At 36.7% G+C, this 23,466-nt stretch overlaps 1 protein-coding gene across 3 annotated transcripts in view; it reads left to right on the top strand.

Annotated features, from left to right (window-relative positions):
* VPS13A (vacuolar protein sorting 13 homolog A) overlaps positions 1-23,466 on the top strand; it is a 115,095-nt gene that overhangs the window by 32,439 nt on the left and 59,190 nt on the right. For all 3 annotated transcript variants that reach the window (XM_075411763.1, XM_075411762.1, XM_075411764.1), the window contains exons 21-34: positions 628-760; positions 1,568-1,685; positions 6,998-7,136; positions 11,195-11,279; positions 12,994-13,166; positions 14,707-14,863; positions 15,237-15,316; positions 15,573-15,632; positions 15,709-15,865; positions 20,047-20,163; positions 20,247-20,350; positions 20,847-21,014; positions 21,648-21,955; positions 22,689-22,836. In XM_075411763.1, coding sequence (XP_075267878.1) covers positions 628-760; positions 1,568-1,685; positions 6,998-7,136; positions 11,195-11,279; positions 12,994-13,166; positions 14,707-14,863; positions 15,237-15,316; positions 15,573-15,632; positions 15,709-15,865; positions 20,047-20,163; positions 20,247-20,350; positions 20,847-21,014; positions 21,648-21,955; positions 22,689-22,836 — 1,947 coding nt within the window. The remainder of the gene's footprint in view (positions 1-627; positions 761-1,567; positions 1,686-6,997; positions 7,137-11,194; positions 11,280-12,993; positions 13,167-14,706; positions 14,864-15,236; positions 15,317-15,572; positions 15,633-15,708; positions 15,866-20,046; positions 20,164-20,246; positions 20,351-20,846; positions 21,015-21,647; positions 21,956-22,688; positions 22,837-23,466) is intronic.

The raw sequence follows: 23,466 nt of genomic DNA, 5'->3' as shown, positions 1-23,466 counted from the left end.
ATTTATTCAGAGATGGCTAAGAGAGAGGGCATATATGAGTGTGAAATGCCAAAGAAGTATGGGCATCCTGAAGCTGAGTCAAGGGGATAGTGAATAATATTAAAAGAAAGACATTGAACACTGATGATGAACAGTCCAAACCCCCTTTTCCTTTTTACTCTGTTTGACTGCTGTCTAATAGTGATGTCACAACTAAATCAGCAGGATTCAAAAATAGATTCTATGTTTCTGCGGTGATTAATGCACTAATATTTTTATATATAAAAAACCTGAACAGTTATTCTACTGATTACAAGGGGTTTGAGACTTCATACTTTGGTGTATGAGTCATTTATTAAAGGAAATTATTCTGTACAAATTCTATTGTGTAAAATTTCATAAGTTTTAATTAATTTTTTGTTTTGTTTCTTTCCTTGAAGCAGAAATGGAGTTTAGTAGTCTCCCTTTTTTGTTTTGATACAGCTACTAGTTTTAGATATGTACTCTACTGTGGTATTTGTAATACTCCACCCTTATAATGAGGACTTTAAATTTAATCTTTTGTCATGGTAGGATCAAATATTTGTAAAATTAGTGCTCTGAATATTTTTGCAGTTGATTTATGCTTTTTGTCTGACTGTTTTTAAGATGAAAAGCAAGAGCCGTTCTGATTTATCAGAACTCAAGGTAGGACAAAGCACTATTGAAGATATAATGTCAAGAGCTTATGACAGTTTTGATATCCAGCTCAGCAGTATACAGTTACTGTACAGCAAGCATGGTAAGTATTAATGAAAATAATCTTTCTCTAGATGAGTAAAAATATTTTGATGGTTGATGTGTCTTTTATAATTTATAACTGACGCACTGGAGAATCTTTGGAATATACTTCTTCAAACTTGTGTTCTAAACTCAGTCCCGTGAACATGTTACGAATTTCCAAAACGTTATCTTTAGACCTTAGATTCCAGCTTTTGCTAAATAAATAAACTTACAATAAATTCCGTATTTTTGGAGACATCTCATTTTCTTTGTTGCATAATAAATATAAAAGTGTAATTATTTATGGTGTTTTCCTTCAGTGCCTTTTCCTCGCTTCCTTCCAAATTTAAAGCAGAATCCACGAGTAGTTGTAGGTTTGATCATTTTGTGAGGGTAAAGAAAGGACTGACATTCCTTATTGAAGGAAACTTTTACTAGTAGTTTGGGAACTCGCAATATAGAAATAATCAGAACCAGAGAAGCCTTAAGCATTTAGTTCTTAATCCTCTGGTTCCAGAGGGTAATCCAGAGCCTAAAGTCCCAGTACCATGCATGTTAAGAATTGGGCCTGTAGAAGTCTCTGGTGTGGATGAGGATGGGGTAGCTGTTTAGATGTGAACGGTAGAAATTATTAAGTAGTCTTGTATGTCTGAAGTTCAGATCTTGTATAATATACATATATTGATAGAGTTGTAAAAGGGATAGTGTCACCGGAATTTTTAGCAATATGTACCAACTAATATCAGATACTTTAATTCTGTGATATGTGTAATGAGAAGGAATCTCTTTCAGTGTTTCCAAGTGTATGTTTTCTTTGCTCTTCTAGATGAGAACTGGCAAGAGGCTCGGAAGCTGAAATATTCATCTCAGCATATCTTGCAGCCCTTGGATGTCAAAGTGGAATTTAGCAGGGCTATGGTTGTTACAGATGCAAGAATGCCCAAGTACGTGTGTTTTCGTATTTTGAAATTTTGTGGTGAAGGACATTTTCTAGGGGGAAAAAAGGAAAAATCAAACATCTAATTATACTTGCACCATTGTACATTGGCCATGTGTGAATCTTGGAAGTAAAATACCATAATGAGAGAATAAACCTAAGAAGTTGCCAAATATTGAAGCAGTGATAGAATTTTGCGTGGTTATAGAATAAATATGTGTAATGTGTTTAAAGATTTAATATCTCTTCTAATTAAGTCTTCTAATAGCTACATGTCAGTTCTCATTGGAAATACTGAGGAGCAAAAAATCTGAACTTAGAAAGTCTCTTTTATAAACATCACAAAAATATTCTGAAAAGTAATGAGCTGTCATACTTCTGCTATTTCACTTAGGTTATTCATCTCGTTTGTTTACCTACTAGAAATGACTTCTCAAGGAAACAGCTCTTAATGCATTGAGTTTGCACATAGACTGATCTAGTGAAAAAAACTGTTGATTGTGGAAATTGCACTCAATCAGAAGTAAATGGATGTTACTATTAGTGATGAAACATTGGTGTTAACGATCACTGAGTTAAAATGACAAAGATTAACTTTGCCTGTGTTTTGGAAAATGCATCTTCACTAATGTCTGATGAGGACACTACTGCCTAAAAAACTGCTATCAGTTTTGATGAACTTGCAGACTTGCACATTAATGCATTGTGAGGTAATTCGGTTTATGAAGTCATTAAGAAGAATCATATTCTTACACTACAACGAGCTGACATATGCTTATTCCGTTCTTAACACTGTTGGAAATTCAGATTTTAGCTAGGCACTTCAAAAAATTAATGGCATAAAAGTAGACCTAAGCTATTGCAGAAAATCGTTCGGTACAACCAGCAAAATCAAGAGTTTATCAAATAGAAGTATAAAGATGAATCTAGGATTTGCTTAGTCAGCAGGAAACCCTAAAAATAATGTAGCTTGCTAGTGCGGTGTGTTGTGAACACAGATCAGTGATTGCATGGTATGATGGTGCCACCTTCTGGAAAGCTGAGAGACCAGATCCTGAGTTTTGATGCCTGACTTTACAAAACAGCTTATTCTTTCCTGCTTTCATTTTTCCTCTGTTGGATGGAGAAGGTGAGATAAGGGAAGTACAACTCACAGGAATCTGTATTTTTATGTCAAAGTCCAGGGAGGGAAAGTGAGATTTCATTCTGTGCTCATATAGCAGAATGTTGTTTTAGTGTAGGTTTGTAATTGACATCTCCAAGTTATGCTAGTATAAAACCTGGATAGAGGAGTGAGTGTCTTCTCTTAATGAGAGCACCTGTTGCAGTATTGTGATACTGAGGAGCTACTGGAGAGAGTCCAGCGGAGGGCTACAAGGATGATGAGGGGACTGGAGCATCTCTCCTACGAGGAGAGGCTGAGGGAGCTGGGCTTGTTCAGCCTGAAGAAGAGAAGGCTGCGAGGGGACCTTATAAATGCTTATAAATATCTGAAGGGTGGGTGTCAGGAGGATGGGGCCAGACTCTTTTCAGTGGCACCCAGCGACAGGACAAGGGACAATGGGCACAAACTGAAGCAGAGGAAGTTCCGTCTGAACATGAGGAAGAACTTCTTCCCTCTGAGGGTGATGGAGCAGTGGAACAGGCTGCCCAGGGAGGTTGTGGAGTCTCCCTCTCTGGAGATATTCAGGACCTGCCTGGACAAGGTCCTGTGCATCCTGCTGTAGGTGACCCTGCTTCGGCGGGAGGGTTGAACTAGATGACCCACAGAGGTTCCTTCCAACCCTTAACACTCTGTGACGCTCTGTGACTCTGTGAAACTGTCTTGGCTACCGGGTGTGCTTCTCTTTTTGATGATTTATGTATCTAGACTGTTTCTGGGAAATTTTTCCCTAATGGATATGATTTCTGTATTCTGAATTCTTGTACAGTCACTTACTTGACAGTAAATAGATTCTACCTGTGTCTAAAAATAGGCAATTTTTTCTTCCACTGAGAGAGTAATATTATTTGGAGATCAGCTGCTGCTGCTTTCTGGGTGCCTGCACTGTCTTTGACTGTTAGGAATGTCACGGACAGCAGTTTGGTACTAGATAAGCATATACCACAGTGACTTACTAATCATACTTTAACCTGCACCAAGAGCAAGTAAACATTTCAGATTGAATGTGTTAGTACCATGACTCAACAACAGCTGAACTTGTTCATTTTGTGCCTGGTTCAGTCTCCAAATGCTTCCAGGAGGTATTCTGGAGATGGTATTATAATACTCCAGAGTAATCTACCAGTCTTGAAATGACTGGTGCAGCAGCTTTTTACCTGGTGGTGGAGATTTGACCTTTTGTTTAACAGGTTGCTGCTCTTCCCTCTTGTTTTTTGCCCTTTAAAAGTCTGGTCTGAAAATCATGAACTTCTGCATAGTATACATCCAGTTAAGACCATACGAAAAATTTTTACGTTTGGTTATGTAACTCCCAAATCAGTTAAAACTACAAGTGTTCTATTTTCCGTTGGTCTCTAGCTTGGACTATGTATCAACATAGGTTCAAATGCCAGATCTCTTACTATCACAGGATAATCTCTTTTTGTTTTTAAGAATGGTCAGTTAATGGATGTTTATGTACAAATATTTAGGCCCTTGTGATCTCTAGATGACATTGTGCACGAATTATAAAAATTAACTGATAGCTTTTGTGTCAGCAAAAATCCCCGAAATTGTAAATTTTAGTAATTATAGTTGAATAGGGTATTATGCACCAGTGTTGCTTGCATCAATTACACATATATAAATGTATTTTTAGTATACATGTAGCCGTTCCTTTATATTCCAATGTTTGCTGCATAGAAAGCCAGCATTATATTTTTCCTGAGCTTTTTCTGGTTAATGTTTGGAACTGTGCTGTAGAACAGCGTAGTTCTGTTTAGAAAACTGAGTGAATTTTTTTTTTCTAGAAAAAATTCTTTTTCTACAGCAAAAACTGTTACCAAAATTGCTTTGTTTACTGCAGTAGAATTTTATGAGTGGGTCCCTTCATTTTGAGGGCACGTGTTTTATCTAAAAAGCAAGTGATTGGGTGTCCGTATTTTTTTTGGTTCTTTGATGTTTGTGCTTCCTTGGGCCAGCAAATCTAGCCAAATTCTTTGTGATTTTGTTGTTCAAAGACAATAATGAATTCACCAGGACTTTGTGCTGGCTTTGTTTAGGAAGGTGCCTTTCTATATTGCTGCCATGAAGAGAACACTAGTTTATATAACTGTAATTTGTTGAAGACCACTGTATCAAGGGCCTTTCACTGTTAACCTGTATTTTCATGTGCTCGTGTTTCCTCGCCCTTAAAATGGTCTTTCACTGTGTGGTTGGATCTGAAGGTCTGCCTTTGTTTCATTCCTGAGAATAGGATGCAATGCTCCTTATAGCTTCTGTCACTTCACATTTGGAAGCACTAACATGATTCTGTAGTTTTCTAGCCCGTGTAAGGGGTTTTTTTTTGATGTTTGTTTTATGCTGTGGTGTGGTTCCCCCATTTTCTAGGGGAAGTATCTGAGAGTCTTGTCATCTGGTTTTCGAAGGTGTGTGAAGCCACTATTAGGATACCAACATTAAGAGCATCCTTCTATATAAAGTGTTCATTAGAAGAAAAAAAAAAAAGTACTTATTTGCAGCATTGAGAATGGCATCCTTAACATTTCCTTCTCGCTAAATATAACCAGTCTGAACTTGGAAGAAGTTTCTGCACAGTTTTCCTCATCAGTTGAAGTACTTAGCTCCTCCATGCCGAAGTCTCTACAAATTGGGAATAATTGTATTCCACTTCTGGATGTTTTCTGAACCTTAAAAGCCATTGTTAAAAGAGGAGTGTAGCAAGTCTGGATTGTTTGCAGTTACCTGCTTTGTGTCTGCTAAGTGCCTTCCGTGTAACTGCATGGGCTGTCAGTTGTACAAACATTCATCAAAAATGACTTAACAATTTACATGAATTTTTGTAGTGAGGTTTAAGTGCAATGGAAATAAGAACTGCCAAGTGTCCTAGATTACTGGAGCACTCGAGCAGTAAATGGACAGGTCCTTTCAGACCTGGCAGCTGCACATCTACCCTGCCCCTCTCCATTAAAACAAAGGACCAAAGAAGAGAAAAAGAAACAGTCTGAAGTTCTCTCTGACAGAACTAGAATTAAGGATAATGGCCAGAATTAGTTGAGAATTAATTCCTTAAGAATTCAAAGATGTGGAGAAATTAATAAATTTTAGAAAACTAGGTACTTACTGTTACAGTTTAACACATACAACTATTTGCTTGGCTTTCTCGGGGACAAGGAGCTGTTTTTCCAGTTACTCTTGTAGTCTCAATGTTAGTTGAGGGTGGTTGAAATTTTGGGGGATTTTGTCCTCACATCTTTTCCAGTGTCGTATATTTTATGTTCCTTTAAACATTGAGCTGTGAGTTAAAGACAGCAAAACTGGGATGAAATGATGAGTCCTGTTCCTTACACCCCATGTGTTAAGCATCTGGTGCTGCTTGTCATTGGAGACAGTTAGCTTATTGGACAGACGTCTTTATCTGTTCTAACTAGATGTTGTAATAAAAGCGTAATAATGGTCCTGGAGCCAGTTTTCTGCTTACTGCTGTGAGAAACTGGGGTGGGTTTTGGGTCTTTAAAAAGTCAATGTCTACGTTTGAAGTGATTCTGCTTCTTTTTGGCCAAAGCGTAACCAAACAGGCTTAAAATATGTTTTACTGCTTTCATTTTTAAAGACTATTATTTTATTCTTTTGTGTCCTGCATAGCTATGCCACTTATTCCTTTGTTAAATATCTAGACTACTGCTAGAGTCAACTTAAATACACAGAACTTCTAGGAAATATTTTGTATACTTTGCCTGAAGTTTGGATTGTAAATGTTCTTATGCCAAAAAACCCCCTCCCTTTTCTTCTGTAAAATACCGTGTAAAGGCTGTTACATGATTTTTTTTTTTACAAGTAATTAATTTAAATGTACAAACAAGAGGGAACAATTTCTGATTGTGAGGAAAATATGCTTTATGAGCCAAATCAGAAGTGGTTATTAGTATTACTCCCTGTCCTGATCCGCAAGACATTGTATCAAATGGAAATATAATTTACGTCAATAACCGGGTATTTGGTGATTAAGTAACTCTTCTCTGTGCAACAGAAGTTACATGTGTGTGTATGTATATATTACAAGCAATGGTTAGGTAAGTGATTTTCTGACCAGGAAGACTTGTGTTGATTTCAGAAGAAAATTAATGTAAAATTTGAATGAAATAGTTTTAAGATAACTTTGATTGTTTATAAAACAGGTTCAAACTATCTGGCCAGCTGCCTTTACTTTCTATCCAAATATCAGACCAGAAGCTGACAAGTATCTTGGAGCTCATTGATAGCATTCCAAAGCCAGAAAGTGCTCCTGCTACCAGTTCTCCTCCAAAAGTAACTGAGGTAATGTTTTTAGAAAGTATTTCATTAATAAGTATCAGAAAAATACCTTTTGCTGTTAGCAATGCAGTTTTGAAAGGAGCGCAGGAAAGTGGAGAAACAAGCAAGAAAAGCAAGAAAACAAAGTTTCAGTACGTTTTTGAAAAATTTAGCTAATTCTCTACAGCTATAGAAATTTTGCTTGTTGTTCAGTTAGTTTATTGTGGTCTTCAGCCAGTAATTATGGAATAGTTGTCCAGTGTTTGAATTTAAAATAAGAAAACCCCAAACTTCAACTCTGGGAATTATTTTGTGGTTCATATTAGTGTAGATTAATATATTAACAATTCTGATTAACATATTCACTTTTGTTGAGGGTTAGTTTGATTGTACCTTCAAATTTACGCACATATCAGAGTGCTGCAGAATTTGGGTTCGGGTATTTTGTTTAGCGAAGAAGAGGTTGAAACCTTGGCATTTTTAAAGTTGAAGTATTATGTGGATCCTAGACAGGAATTTAACTTTCAAAAACAAAACAAAAAATACCCACTGTGTCTGGCCGATGTTGGCTGAACAGTGCCTGCCTGGAAAAGTGGCAGCTTCGTTTTAGCTGACTTCACTGCTCTTCCCAGCTTTTCTTTATTCAGTTATGCAACATAGCTGAGTGGGCGGCAGTTCTGCCTTGCATTTCTAAGGTTTAGGAGTCTGGAGTGACTTGTCTCCCCACTTCCCCACCCACTTTCCTTACTGAAAATGTTTTGGGTTGCTGTTTTATGCTTTCTTCGGGACAGAGGGTTGCTGCTTTCTTTTTACTGTTCCTGAAAACTATCTTTTACATTTTTATATGATCTGTTTTTAACAAAACTATAAAACAAATTCTGAATTGCTGATTTTTTACATCACTCTAGTCTGCATGATATGGTTGTTTTATATATCTTTAAAGCAGTCCTGTCTTTAGAACATATGTGAAATCTCAAGGTCAAAGACATAATTGGGCTATCCATTTTTCTGTCATTTGTAAATGCTTCTAATTATCTGTTATTTAATGTTTTGTGTACGTGATTCTAAAGGAATAATGGTCATCTTTGTGGGTTTTTTTGAAGTTTATTTAATAATTATCTTACCATCTTTATGCAAATTATTCTGCCCTGTTCTTGTTCCTGGCTGTTGCTGAAGTTCTGGTGGTGTTTTCTGTGGGTTATGTTACCATAATACTCAATAACTAAATGCGCATGACTAGATACACATACCTATTGAAAGTCTATATAGAGTGAAGATTGTTTCCCTTCAACATGTAGTTCCTGCCATCTCTTTAGTGGTGATGTTAAAATTCTAGCTAGTTCTGACCTGCTCTTTTACTCTTAGTATACTAGCAGTATCTCCTGCCAAAAGCTGCCCTAGTCTCTGTTGTTTTGTGCAACTATCACAGACAAACTTTCTTTAAGGAGAAGTGATGGGATTTTAGTTTTAGATAGATAAAGTGTGCACATAGAAGCTGATTGTCCTGTACTTTATAACATTGCCTATACTTGAATTTAGTTATAGATTTCAACTATTACATTTTAAATGCTTTGAGTGACTTTGATGTGCTTAGTATTACCTGTACATGACTTGTGACATACAAGATGAGGTGAGGAAAGACTGTTGAGCTAATGTGAATGTATTTGCATTATATGCAGCATCTGTATTAAAGCTTATGGTTAAACCTGTCTGCTCAAGCTTTCATCTGCTGCAGAGCTTGACAGACTCTAATGGCTGGTATTAAATTCAGTTAATTTGAGTGGATTTGCTATTTTGGTGGTGGCAGATATACTCCCATGCTTTCATCTTTGTAGCTGAAATTTTTCTGAGCTTTGTTGCCATCACATCACTTCTGAACTGAAATGGATGTGAAACCCTTTTTTCAGAGCCCTGCATGTGAACTTTGTTCTTTGCATTTTGAGTTAGTGGAGGAATTGTTCTTGGGCTGCAAAAACAGAACACTCTTCACAACAGATCTTTCTAGGTTTTTGCACCCTGCACTTTCTTCTACTTAAGTACAGGAAAGCTGTCCCCTTCAGTGTAGAAGGCTTTATTTCTCATGACTTGGTGCTGTGAAGTTTCACAGTCTTTTTCTTGTGTTCTTAGAATGTGAAAGTGTTACAGATGAGACAGTTTCACAGTTACAAGACTCTTAGAGGCTTGGTCTGTCTGTCACTCATAGTCATGGATATATTCAGTAAAGTCAAATTATGTAGGAGAGTATGTAGGAGACTAAGAGAGACTGTTGGAATGTGAAGAGTGAGATGAGAAATGGAGACTTGGAAACCATGTTCAAAGGTGAATGTTTCTTTGTTGCCGTAACATGTAGATTTCTGTCAGATACTGTGGGTTCCTGAATAATTATCTGAGACTGGGCTTTGAAAGTAGTGGTAATAGCAGGTGGGGTAGGGAAGAACTAGTCCTCTGTGCAGTCCAGAGCCACAGACAATGCACATGTCTCTCCTTATTTTAGTACTCTGTGCAAGGCAGATGTATACTAAGTATGCATGTGGAACGTGCAGATGAGAGTTCATTACAAACTCAAACAAGCAAGACTACTGTCTTAGGCTTGAGGGGAAATCTGGCTTTGGTGAATAAACCATTTGGTTACCTTCACTAAGAGAATTTACTTCTGTCATAGAGGATACTGCATGGAGTGAGGATACTCGTCCTTTTGTCCACTCTAGTGGCCAAACAGTGACATTTCACGTATTTTCAGTTACTTCTGTGGGTTGTGCATCACTGCATCTCACAGTTAAAGACCCTTCTAGCATCTGTTTTTCCAGATACATGAACAAACAAGATTCAACAAGGCTCAGTGCCAGGTCCTGCACTTTTGTCACAACAACTTCATGCAATACTACAGGCTTGGGGAGGAGTGGCTGGAAAGCTGCCCAGTGGAAAAGGACTTGGGGGTGCTGGTCGACAGCTGGCTGAACATGAGCCAGCAGTGTGCCCAGGTGGCCAAGATGCCAACAGCATCCTGGCTTGTATCAGGAATAATGTGGCCAGCAGGAGTAGGGAGGTGATCATGCCCCTGTACTCGGCACTGGTGAGGCTGCACCTTGAGTACTGTGTTCAGTTTTGGGCCCTTCACTACAAGAAGGACATTGAGGTGCTGGAGCATGTCCATAGTAGGGCAGTGAAGCTGGTGAAGGGTCTAGAGAACAAGTCTTATGAGGAGCAGCTGAGGGAACTGGGATTGTTTATCCTGGAGAAGAGGAGGCTGAGGGGGGGACCTTATTGCTCTCTACAGTTACCTGCAAGGAGGTTGTAGTGAGGCAGGTGTTGGTCTTTTCTCTCAAGTAACTAGCGACAGGACGAGCAGCAATGGCCTCAAGTGGCATCAGGGTAGGTTTAGGTGGTTATTGGAAAAAATTTCTTTACTGCAAGAGTTGTAAAGTATTGGAACAGGCTGCCCAGGGAGGTGGTTGAGTCACCATCCCTTGGGGTATTTAAGAGACCTGTAGATGTCGTCCTTAGGGACACAGTTTAGTGGTGGACTTGGGAGTGTTAGATTTACATTTGGACTCGATGATCTTAAAGATCTTTTCCAACCTAAATGATTCCATGATTCTATGAGATTTAGAAATGATTCTATCTGCTCTAATGGTTTCTCTAGCTCTTTTTTCTTTTTTCCCCACCTGTCAGTAGTATCATGTGATCTTTATAAAGAACAGTTGATCTTTTATTGTTATCTGAAGTTGCCATACTGCAGTTCTGTGAGGGACTGGGTTTTGTCTTTCCTGCATTTTCATATGATGTGCTGTTTCTACCTGTCATTCATCGAAGAAGTTGGATGTTTGAACCTGTTCACCATGTTTCCTAATGTATTCTCTCTGCAGCTAGGTGAATATGCAGTACCTGCTACTTCTGCCTAATTTAGTCCTCATTTCTCCCCATGCTTTTAGTTTTAGTAATGTAGGTGTCCAACTGTAATGATTTGCATTTAAAATAAGACCGATTTCCTTAAGTTGTAAAACTTCCAAGCACCATGTGGTCATGCAGTAGAATGACCAATGAATTTAAGCAAAAAAGTATTATGCTGTCTCCTCTTTCAGACTGCAATATCCCCTGTGCTCTCAGCACCTCATTTATCACAAGGTGTGTTTCCTGTTCTGGATCTTCATTCGTTTGCTGAATCAGGTAATATGATCTATTTTATAGTCTGATTTCATAAGCAGGTCAAATCAAGGTTTTGAGTTCATTGAATTGGTTTGTTTCTCTTGGAGTAAGTGGCCATTTGTGTCTTTATTTCAACTTCTTGAAGGCTGAGTAGTGTTACATTCTGCAGAACTTAATTCACTCAGTACAAAATATTTGTGTATTTTCTTACAGCAGTAACATTCTGTATGCTTGTTCTTGCTGTTCCCTTTCTGAAGGCAAAGCAGTAAAATGTTTGTTTGGTAGGATGGGTTTGTTTCTTTTTGTCTTTGCATGTGTTATTACAAATCTATTTAGAACATCCGAAGTAGTACATATGTCATTTTTGGCTTCAGTATGTACTTAGTCCTGTGATGATGGTTTTAGGTATTTTCTTCTGATGGAAGATTTCTCTCCTACTTAACTGGATTTATTTCAATTACAAAACACAGAAAGGATGTTTATTACAAACTGCGGTGTTGCTATAAACAAACATCATTTCAGCTTCTACAGGATCAAACAGAAGATTGACTGTGGAGAAACTGATGGTGTTTAATACTGCCTTGTTGTTCAAACAGCTACATTGTAACATTGCATCTAGTAGTTACATTTTAAAAATAATTAAATCGATCAATGTTATTTCAATCACCTTTGTCATGCCAAAACACTCAACTGGAGAAAAAGAGAACAATACTTTTTCTCCTCTCTCCATATATATGGTTTGCAAACACTAGCAAAATTATGAGCAAAGTTAATTTTTATGTCTAATTTATCAGTTTAAATTCAGTGTGTGTACAGCAGGTATAGAAATATGTGTCTGTGCATCCTCATCTATTTTTCGTATGAGTTCCCTGAAGTGCCCAAAGGTACATAGAAAGTGTCTTTCAATTCTTTAAAATCAGGGTAAGATGAGAGCGAACACTGGCAAAAGTTAATGTGAGAAAGTAGTGAGATTTAGATTGACTCAAGTCTGTTTTTAATTTATACAATATGTACAGCTGTGCAGTCATTTTAAGTGGTTCATGTTATTTCTCTGTCTTCCTCCCCCCCCTGCCCCGAATCAAGGGTGCTTTTAAATCTTGGAGAATGCCTTTTAATGTCATAGGTTCATTTTTTTCAGAAGTAGTATACTTCTTCCATAGTTACCTTCAGCTTCGCCGTTTACGGTTTTTAGATGAAGGAAAAGAGCCTTATAAGATGCAGCAATCTGTTTGTCTTGGTTATATTTCTGTAATAATGTCAGGTGGATTAAAAGCTTGATAGTCGTTAGGAGTCTCTCCTGAAATGGAAGATCCTTATCAGGGAGAGATCCAGAGTAGTGCCGCTGATAGTGAGGCAGAAGCTTCTGGATGGTCAGCAGCCGTCAGACCAGCAGAAGAGATACTAAGCTATTAGTAATGCCGAAGGCAAGAGGAGCCACAGTTTGTGGTGTCTTTTGCACAGCCAGTAGTGAGAGAATGTTCCTGAAGGATTTAGTTGATGAGAACTGATTTGTAATGATGTGGTAGAGGGAGTTACAAGTGTGGTGAAAAGTTGTGGAGGCAGGAGCAGAGATAGTTATAGAAACAGACTTTCTTCGTTGCTAATTATCAGATAGGTAATCTTCTCACACTTGACAAGTTTTTATAGATGTATATATAAAAATTCTAGGTCATAGTACTGCAAAATATTGTCTGCCTGAAATATGTGTGTGATATTGTTATGAATTAATCCTTAGAATCAGAAGAAGAATTTTATGATGCTCTAAGCAGTCCTGTGGAAGACATGCCATTTTTTGAAGCCCCTTCTGGTTCCCTCAAGCGAGCTAGCAGTACAAGGCGAAAAAAACTACGTAAACAAGAATCTTTAAAAAATATGACAGAATTCCAGCTAAGGTTTGAAGTAGCTGAGGTAAAGTTAATTTTTTTTTTTTCATTTCTCTGAAGCATATCAGAAGTGTGATTTTTCCTTGTTTGTTGTGTTCGAGAATCCATGTCTGCAGAGGTATCGAGTCCTCATTTCTTGCTGAAACTATTCTGTAGAGTTTTTTCCCAAGTCACAGTTGTGCTTCTGCATCCTTGTCATTCAAATGCTTTGATTTATCATCTCATTTTATCATGGAATTTCCCTTACCTAACTGTCACTCAAAAATCACATTGTGTATTTGTTTTGACTTAAGATGTAGCTTTTGGCATCTTTTTTCCAACTACTGCTGTAGTCACTGGGAAAACTTCATTAATGTTTCATGTTGTAACAAGCACCCTATTTTTCTGCTCTAGGCTTTTCCAGACTCAGTTGGCCTCAGCTAGATCTGTAACATGTTCACTATGAGGTGTCTTATGTGTTACTCTTGCTGTTTCAGACTTCGGGGGGGGAAAAAAATATTTTACTCAAATGCAAGACCCTGTTTCTAACTGCATGAGTTAGTCTAGTAAAAGAGACAGCGTCTTACAACTATGGTCACCTTTATCATTATACTGTCATGGCCAGGACAGTGTTATTGCTGCTTCTCACTGTATAACTATAAATAAACTGTATAAATTCAGTTAACTTTACTAATTCTGTTTTAAGCTAGGACTTGCAGTATGGCTTCAACACATCAGAACTAGCTTACAACATGTCTTATTATATACTACACCTTACAAAAAAAACATAAACAAATAAAATTGGAATGTACTGGGTTTTTTGTGTGATGACAAGACCTTGGGAACTACTAGTCGAAAGATAGATGCTGCATTTTATGTTATTCTCTAATGGAAACTATCTTACAATTTATAAGAAAAAAATACGATTGAGAATCTATTAAGAATCACCTTCTCTCTGTTTGTTGGCTTTATAGTTTAAAATGACTTACTGGGTTTGGTTTTGATTTTCCGTATTTGTGGCGAGCCTTATGTGGAAAGGAAGAGTACATATCTTTGTTTTGCTTTGGTTGTGAAAGACAGATAACAACAGCTCAGCTAGGTATTTGTTTAACATGACATTTTTGTCATGCATGGGTGAAAAAATAGGAAATCCTCTTGCCTGATATTCAGCTTGGGAATCTAACTCTTAGCAGGAGAGTTCAAACTGTGAACTTAGCAGTTACCTAACTCTTAGCAGGAGAGTTCAGCAAAAGCAGTAAACTCTTTATGCTGACTGAAAATCTAGTTTTGACTGGGTTGAACATTACTAAATGCTTTACAGAGTTGTTTTTAAAAATAAACTAGTTCATATAACTTTGGTATTACATGTGTGCATGTTTGAAGTTTTTGTTAAAATAGCAGCAAACAATATTCTAGCAATTTTGCTTGTTGAGCTGTTTATTTTTTCCAGGGTATTTGATTGGCAAAGTTTAATGATCAGTACACATTAATCAGTAAAATGTATTTAATATGTAATCCTATATCAAAACTCAGTGGATAATCACCTACCTTTTTTCCTTTTTTTTTGTTTGTTTGGGGTTTTTTAGGTCTTAATTAAATTATGCCGTCTTACTGATAATACTGAGACACCTGTGCTGCAGCTTGATATTGTGGGATTAGGCACTGAACTTAAATTAAGAACATTTGACATGACTGCAAATGCTTTCCTTCGTGAAGTTTGTCTGCTGTGCCCAGAGTATATGGGTAGGTATTTATAGTCTGATCAAAAAGTTAGTCACAAATAACACTGAAGTTGTCTTCGACAAGCCTGTAGGGCTTTTTTTTGTTAACTGAGGAAGATTTGCTTCCTAAATTAGATGGGAGTGGGAGGGAAGGGAAAAGTAATTCAGGAGCTCACTCTCTTAGTAATGTTTTGGTAAATATGTTCTAGTGCTGATGATTTTAGTTGAGGCATCTAACTGTTTTACGTCTGCAGGAGAGGTTTTGTGATTAAATAGTAACGACAGCTAGTAGTCTAGTTTGTAGTCTATAGATGATTAAAAGGGTTGTAGAAACGTAAATTTTGTTTTGCTTTAAAACATGTAATTTTTTTTATTCTTTTGTGTTTTTTTTTAAGATGATAATGACAAGCCAGTTTACATAATTACTACTTTGGATAATGTAGAAGATGATCTTCTCACTCTGGAGTACATAAAGGTGAGAAAAGTGCAGACTTTGCTTTTGAATTGTAAGCCGGCTGTTAACAATACAGTATCATTGAGCAAGTGTTGATGGTTTTTCCTTACTTATTCATTCCCTAACATATTGAGGTTCATTTGCAAAGTCTGTTTGCTCTCTAAACAGATTAACTTGCACATCTTAAGTTGTAGTGGTTTTTGTAACAGATTGTCTCCAATAAAATTTAAAGACTTTTCCTGATTTGTTTGTTTTACATGCACTTTTGATGGTATAGGCTGATATTAATGGACCAGAACTGAAAACTGCCTATCAAAATGTTCTACAGAAAATAAAGGTATGATTTTTTTTAAACATTATTTTCTTGTTGTGGGAAGAGAGGCATATTGGATAAACATATTTTGTTCTTTTAGGTGAACTTTTCATCTCTAGATGTTCATTTGCATACTGAAGCTTTGCTGAACGCTATGAACTATCTGAATAATCTTCTACCCAAACAAGAAACTAAAGTTGCAGAAGAACCAGTCCATGAAAAAACAGAGGAGAAAAAGGAGGTTTTTAAGAAATTAAGTAAGTTTCGTTATTCTTCTCCCCGCTACGCGCTTTCATTCCTCTCCTCACTTACTTAAGCAAGATATATTTTCTGGTTTTGTAAGCCTGCCAGTGACTTTTGAAATGAGAAATTTTGTTTAGAGTATATTTACCCTAAATGCACCTCACAGCCTTTTTTAAATTCGGGGTAGTAAGAATGTTAACCATCAGACTATTATGGAGTAACAATGGTGTACTCTTATTCCTTGGCTGGAAATGTGTCGGTGAGGAATAACTGTGTAATTAATGAGGGAAGGTAGATGCTGCAGCTGTTGATGTTTCCTGAGGTAGAAATGCAAAGCATGCTTTTTGAAGATACGTGTTCAAATTCACTTAGTTATGATAGTCTGCATTGAATGGTAGCTTACTGGCAGTGATGATGTTCCTAATGGTGTTCTCCCATATAAAAAGAAAAGTATTTTTGCATTACAGCATTTATGCAGAAAAGGCGTTTATAAAAAGTAAGGAAATTAACTTTATGGGTTAGAAAATGTAGCACAAAGGTGAAAACTTTCTGTGGTAAGTGTATTAAGTATATTCTAGACACTTTTGTGCTTTCCAAATAATGTAATTACCATTTTTCTCTAATCCTCAGTGAAATGACTGTATGCTATCCTTTTACCCATTACCAAAATATTTTTATTGGTTTAGGTTTGGAACCTGCGGATATGTACTCAGCAGTTTATTTATGTTTAGACATTGACTGTAGATATTAGTACAAAATATACACTACTGCATTTCGTAAGCTTCAGGACAGTTTTGGTTACTAGTGATCTACTGATTAGCTGAAGGGCTAAATTCTGTTTGGCATTAATTTTGTAAGAATAACTTGTTGGATTTGCTGCTTTGGGTTTGTGAACTGGTACATGAATCTGGATTTGTCTTGAAGTGTAATAAATAGGAAGGCCTTGCGTGGTGGAAGATAGCTTGAGCATTTTCAATCTTTGTTACAAGAAGCTGGTAATAGCATTAATTAGTATCAATGATTGTGTTTTTAGGGACACATAAGTAGAATAGCAATTCCTGCCATTTGAAAGAAATCTGATGAGCCTTCTCAGGTTTATCAAAAGTACCTGGAACTCACCAGGTGTCTGGTTTCTGCATATAAATGTAGGGTTCCTAGCTTTCCTTGGCCTGCAAAAGCATTAACACTGTTGCATCCTGAAAGGAGTGCAGGCCAGTCAGTTATCCAACAATAATGGTCTGAAGGAATTACTCTGCTCTAATAAGGTTAATTTCATCTCTTTCCATTTGCTGTTTTCAGACATATTGGTCAAGACATAACCTTTGCTGAGTATTCAAGGCACTGAGTATTTGCAAAAAATTCCTTGTAAATTGTCCTTTTTTTTTGTCCTTTTGTTTTTTTTCCCTCTGGTATGAATTGAGACTTTTGATTGCCTTACAGTTATTCTATTACCTGATATTTGAGGAACATCAATCTCTTGTGAATAACTTGCTTGCTGTGCAGTTTTATCATTCTCTGACAAAGAATTCGGCAGATCTGATTTGTCGATATTATGCAAGAGTAAACAAACAGATCACCTCCATTTGTTGGTCTTGTGTCTGAGAGATACTTTGAAATTAATGCTTCTATTAAATGCTCAAAATTATGCCAATGACCTTAATTTTTCTCCTCTGAGAAGTACTTCTCTGACATCTTTGCAATCGTTGGTTGCTGTTAGTCGTAAAACACTGAAGCTGCAGCTAGTTGTTAAAAGAAACAAGAAAACACACACAAAAACTATGGTAGAGGACAATTTTCAAGATGATTGTAGTTGAAGTATTGTAATACTTGCTCTGTGTTACTGATTCTAGTGGTTCCCTCTTATGACTGACCTAGCCAACCCACTGGCACACTGGTGAGATGTTTCTGAGGCTGCCCGCATTCACTGATCTTAGCTGTTACAAGCGTTTCAAGATAAACTTCAGTGCTAGAGTGGTATCTGTAACCCCTAAGTATCACATTTGCAACATTTGATGAGATTTTTCTGAGAAGGTTAATTTGTGCTGCCCTGACAAACATATGTCTGTTTTACCAAACAGACATGTGTTTGTAAGTCTAGTGTATAGTCATATTCAGTGATTAATTCACAATGTTGCTGGGGGTTGATGATTTTATTATGGGAGGCTGGTGAACTAGTAGCCTGACTCTGTCTTTTGAAGAAGCGCTTGAGACAGAAATGGTACCTGTATTAGGGAAAAAAAAAAAATCAAGCTTTTGGGTGCACAGCTCTTCTTGGGATTTGAGTATTTGTTTCACATATGTACTTAAATGAAACCAGTTATGTTAATTTTTTAATTTGCATTGTGAAAGGAAAGGTAATTATCAGTCTGGAGCCAAACAGGTTGTTAACAAAATGAGAGAAAATAGGGTTTATAGTCTCTGTTTTTGGGGAGGAGACAGAGGAAGGTGAAGGACAGTATTTGCTTTAGGAGTGATGAGAGATCATTTGGGATGAGATGTGGGAAGAGTATTAATATGTCAAAGAGCCATTGTCGTTCAGCTGATATTTTGTTATTATTCCATTAGATTGTTAAGAAGTTTAATTCCTCAGCTTGTGCTTTGAAGGTGTTTGTAGGTCTCCATTGCATAGTAGAGCTGAGAAACTAAAGGTGCAATAATTGCTCTGTGAAAAAATATTCTTCCATTTAAATGTATCTTGTAAATTATTTTTTTTGTGTGTGAGGTTGTTTGTATTCATGGTGGCTGTTTGATTTTGGTTATAACGGGACATGCTTGGACACCAGATAAAATACCGTTTGTGTACCGATGGTAGTGTGTGAACTTACAGGGTTCTGTTCTGTGGCTTACTGAGAGCTGTGGACAGAAGATTCAGCACTTCTCTAGCTTTGAACCATTTTGCTATGCAGGCAAACACTGAAGTGTTTGGTATGTTATAGAATTCTTGGAGGCAGAGAATTAAATTAGTTTCTTATTTATTAACATGTCACAATTTAGACTTTACACAGCTGAAAAGCTTTCACCAGTGATTCTTCTCCCTCCTTCTCCCCCACTCCTGTACAGCTGTGCAAACTAAACTTTGACTGAGGGTAGTTACTGGTTAATTTACTGTGGCTTGTCTTCTGTTAGCAACATGCAGTAAAATCATGTGACTGAAGCTGATGTATTTGTGAAACCATAGCTGATTGTGGGTGTTGAGAAAGCCTTAACATACTCATGCACAATACTTGAAGGTAATATCTCATCCAAAAAGCTAGGCTGTGGAAAAATGGGTCAAATGTTTAATACTTTTCATTTTGCTGCTTTTAGCTGTGCGTATAGATTACCTGAAGAATTTACTGCTTAGGACTCGGAGTCCCTGAATACAAGATGTGATATTTCTCTTTGTAATTTGGAGTAGCATGTAATGTTACTTTAGATTTGACTTTCAGAAAAAATGGACTAATCTATTTGATGAGCCCCTTCTCTATTGACTTCTGTATTTAGCACTGTACCTTGCAGATAGTATTGTGTGGCATCAGTCATGTCTACTCAGAATGAACAGAGATTATTTCAGTTAACATGAAATAGAATAATTTAACTCTTACTTTGTTTTGGGAAAACCAAAAATGGACTCAATATTTGGCCACCTCTGTTCTGAAAGGCACTATATTTGTGCTGCTTCTATCGCTTGTAGGTCTTAGGTTGCCCGTACTCAATTTGAAGGATGCCCACTGTCCCTTATCTTCAGTGTCTAGTTATATCAATGGTATTTTCATGTTTAAAACTTAAGGTTAGAAAATATAGGTTGTGGAGATTTAATAAAAAGTCATGTGCTGTATGTAAACAAGACCATTGATTGCAGGTGACTAATCAACAGACCACATAGGGTAGGGTATTAAAGTAGCTATCGTGTTACCGCTGTTTGAGGTAAACTGCTTAGTCCCAGATAACCTATCTCTAATTTTACATTGTGTTGTGCAGATGTATATTAAATGTATTTCTTGCAGTTAATAAAATACTGATGTTGATTACCGCAGTTTGTGGAGCACATGAGGACTCCTGTGTATACAATCCTAAATATACTTGCTACTATGAGTGCAGTGCATTTTGCCAGTGCTGCAGGCTTGATACCAACTAGGCTTTGGGGAAGGGATATTAAAATATTACATCTCCTCCTTGAAGATTTGTAATTTTTATTATTTTGTATTTCCCACAGCATCAAAAATATCAAAGTATGAAGATGTTATTGACCTCAATATCTGTGCGGATTTATCCTGTTTACGTGTCTTTATTAGAGAGAAAAAACATAGAATAGCTGAAATTCACATTGAAGGTAGGAACAAAACTTTAATCACAAAGGCACGAAACTTTGTAACAAGAATAGTCTTTAGATTTTGTATGTCTTTTTTTTTTAAGGTCTGGATAGCCAAGTGATCATGAAAAAAGCCGCGACAGAAGTGACTGCAAAATTAAAGAACATCATTATTGTGGATTCTGATGAGACAGCATTGTATAAAAAGGTATGTATTTGCATGTATCATTGTTTTCTGAATGGAATATAGATGCTAAATTATGCTTACTTCATGGACTCTACTCTCTGACTGTGTTGTTTTTTTTTTTTAATAATGTTTTCTGTATTTGTTGAGAGCATTATTCTCTGTAGGCAGATGGATTTCACCTAGACAACCAGTGATTGTTAGGCTGACATTGATTTTGTGCAACTGTGATGCCCAGCTGCTCATTATACTCCTTATTTGGTTGACTTTAATGGACAGAATTATTCAAGCTGAGGTGCCAATTGAATATTTTCAGCTGTTGCAAGGAACTTTTTTTAAATTTTTTTTTATTTTTTTTTAATTTTTATATTCACTGATTGTTGAAATATTTGACGTAAAAATGTCTTAGAAATGTGAGGAACTACATTTTATTTTGGAATTTAGTTTCTCCAGCACAGACTTTTACAGCAGAGGTACTCTTTTTCTGTTTGTTTTTTGTTTTTTTTTTTTTCTTCCTAAGGCTCTTTACATCACAGGAAAAGAAGTCTTCAACTTTAGAATGATATCATATGTGAATGCTACAGATGGCATTGCATATACAAATATGGACGTTGTTGACAATCGTATTTACCTAACTGTTGGGTGTATTCAAGTAGTTTTTGTCAACAAGTTTGTTTCATCTGTTTTGGTAAGTTAAATTTTCCAAATACTGTTCCTTAGCATTCAGATAACATTGTCAGAACTAGAAAGGGATAAAGCATGCTGTATGTCGTGGTGCCTGTTTGTGTAAGAACTCTTACATGCTATTGCAAAAACTTCACTGCAATTGGTGATTGGGCTATTTACTTTTCTTCATGTGTGTGTTACTGTGGAATGGGTGGCTAAGCAACAATATTTGCTATTATTGTTAGTAAATTTTTTCTGTAAATGACTTGTGGCAGCTTTTAGATATACACATAGTTCTTTGTTTATAACACTGACATATAAACAATAAACCATGAAAATTAATGTCTTTTCCATAGATTCTGCTAAGTAAATCTATCTTTTGCTCTCCATATTAGTAAATAAAATGTAATGTTCATACAAGTCATGTTACAAGATCTGTTGCTGTCTGATTTGTCAAATACTTGGTATGGAAATTTATATGTATGCATACTTATCAAATTGGGGGGGGGCATTATCCTGTTAAACAATTCAGAAAAAGTACATAGCAAAAGTAGTATCTTAAGATGGTTTGCTATTTAAAAGAACTGTGATTATTAGTGTTTTTGAAGTAGTATAATTCTTAATAAAATTCCCAAGATCTGTATTCTTTTCCTAGGCTTTTATAAATAACTTTCAAGCTGCCAAGGAAGCTCTTACTGAAGCAACTGTTCAAGCAGCAGAGAAGGCAGCTACAGGTGTAAAAGAGCTAGCGGAGCGTAGTTCCCGTTTGGCTCTAGATATCAATATTAAAGCACCTGTTGTGATAGTTCCACAGTCATCAATGTCTGCGAATGTCCTGGTGGCTGATTTTGGTCTAATCACTGTGAAGAACAAATTCTTCATTGCTAAAACAAAAACACGGTATAATCTCCCGCCTGTTGTTGACTCCATGACGGTGAAATTGAGTGAACTGAAGTTATACAGGTAATTTAGTGTGAAGATTTTTTTAATTCATGTAATCCTTTTGGGATACTTCAGTTGGAGGGTTTAGAGAAGTTATCTATATAATTAGTTAATGGTTGGTTGTTGACAGATATGCTACTATCTTGAAATGTAACAATGTAACAGAAAATAAAAATTTTGTAAAAGCAATTAAAATGTATGGTTTAGGTGGAACAGTAATCTACACATCTTTTAATAGAAGCAAATGTTTAGGGAATGTTGTGTGGAATAATAAACTTATGCATCATTCACTGCTTTGGGACAGGTTATACCCATTTGTAAATGGCTATTCTGATGGGCTGTTCAGGCTCTACATAGCAGAAAGGTATCAAGTCAGATAGCTGTAAAGAAGTGTTTGAAAATGAGAATTGATTGAGGGGGTTGGGAGGGGGAGAGGGAAGGGAAGGATGTTTTCAAACACAGTTGAAGACCGCTGAAGAAAGAAGGAATTGCGCTCCAGTAGAGAGAGTTAAGAGGTCCTAACTTGCAAGGTGTTAATATGCTGTGTGCCTGGTGTATGACTGATGTGTCTCCTCCCTACCAAGAAAAGATGTCTAGTTGGTGGAGTAAGGCTTTAACTAGTGATTCTAGGAGTAGTATGAAGGCTGTTTTACGGTACTGTTCAAAAATGAGGAAAAGACAGAAATGTGTTTGTGTTTGTTACAACGTGTAAGTGAAGTATGTCAAGCTGGGAGTACTTTGTTTCTGTTCACAGATCATGCTATGAGCAGGGTTCACTGCAAACTGAGGTACAGTTGCTGCAGCCGCTCAATCTGGAAGTAGCTGTTGAACGAAATTTAGCTGCTGCCTGGTATAACGAAGTTCCTGATATTGAAATATCTGGCCGACTCAAGCCTATGAATGTAAGCACTCATTTCTGAAAGCAGCTGTTAAAATATCTGTGGAAAATAGATTCATTTTTCTGTCCCTAAAAATCCAAGCTCCTTAGAGTATTGTTAGATTTCAAGACACATAAGTAGGGTGGATTTTGCTGCTTCATAGGGAAACAGGAAGTGAATAGATTTCTCGTCTAATCGAAGCTGTGTGCTGCATCGGTGATACTGCAGGCAGACTTTGTACTATATATTACTTTTGGTAGTTAGAAATGGGTATGCTGTTATAGCCTTCTTTTACCTGTCAGTATCTCTCAAAGAAGGATTGGAAAAAGTTGGGGTTTATTGGTCTATTCATCAGCAGTGTGATCACCTGCTGAATTCATACCCATGACAAGTCTGAGTATTAACATGAAAAAATAGAAAACTTGTCAGTTGTAGGAAGAAAACCAATTTGAAAAATCTTGAGTTAGAACTAATAACCATTACTCGAAAGTACCTTGTGAGTAAATGTGGGTAACAATTTTGGGCGACTGAAAGTCAAACTATACACATACAGCTTTAAACATTCAAGTTCTAAATTGTAGTTTTGTAAAGAAAGTTTGTGGATGAAACCAAAATAATGTGTTCATGAATGCTGATTTCTAGAACTTACTGTAA

The sequence above is a fragment of the Opisthocomus hoazin genome, chromosome Z (genome assembly GCF_030867145.1).
Source record: "Opisthocomus hoazin isolate bOpiHoa1 chromosome Z, bOpiHoa1.hap1, whole genome shotgun sequence".
NCBI classification, from domain to species: domain Eukaryota; kingdom Metazoa; phylum Chordata; class Aves; order Opisthocomiformes; family Opisthocomidae; genus Opisthocomus; species Opisthocomus hoazin.
Note: the sequence above shows the minus strand (reverse complement) of the source record. Positions and strands in the feature narration are given on the sequence as shown.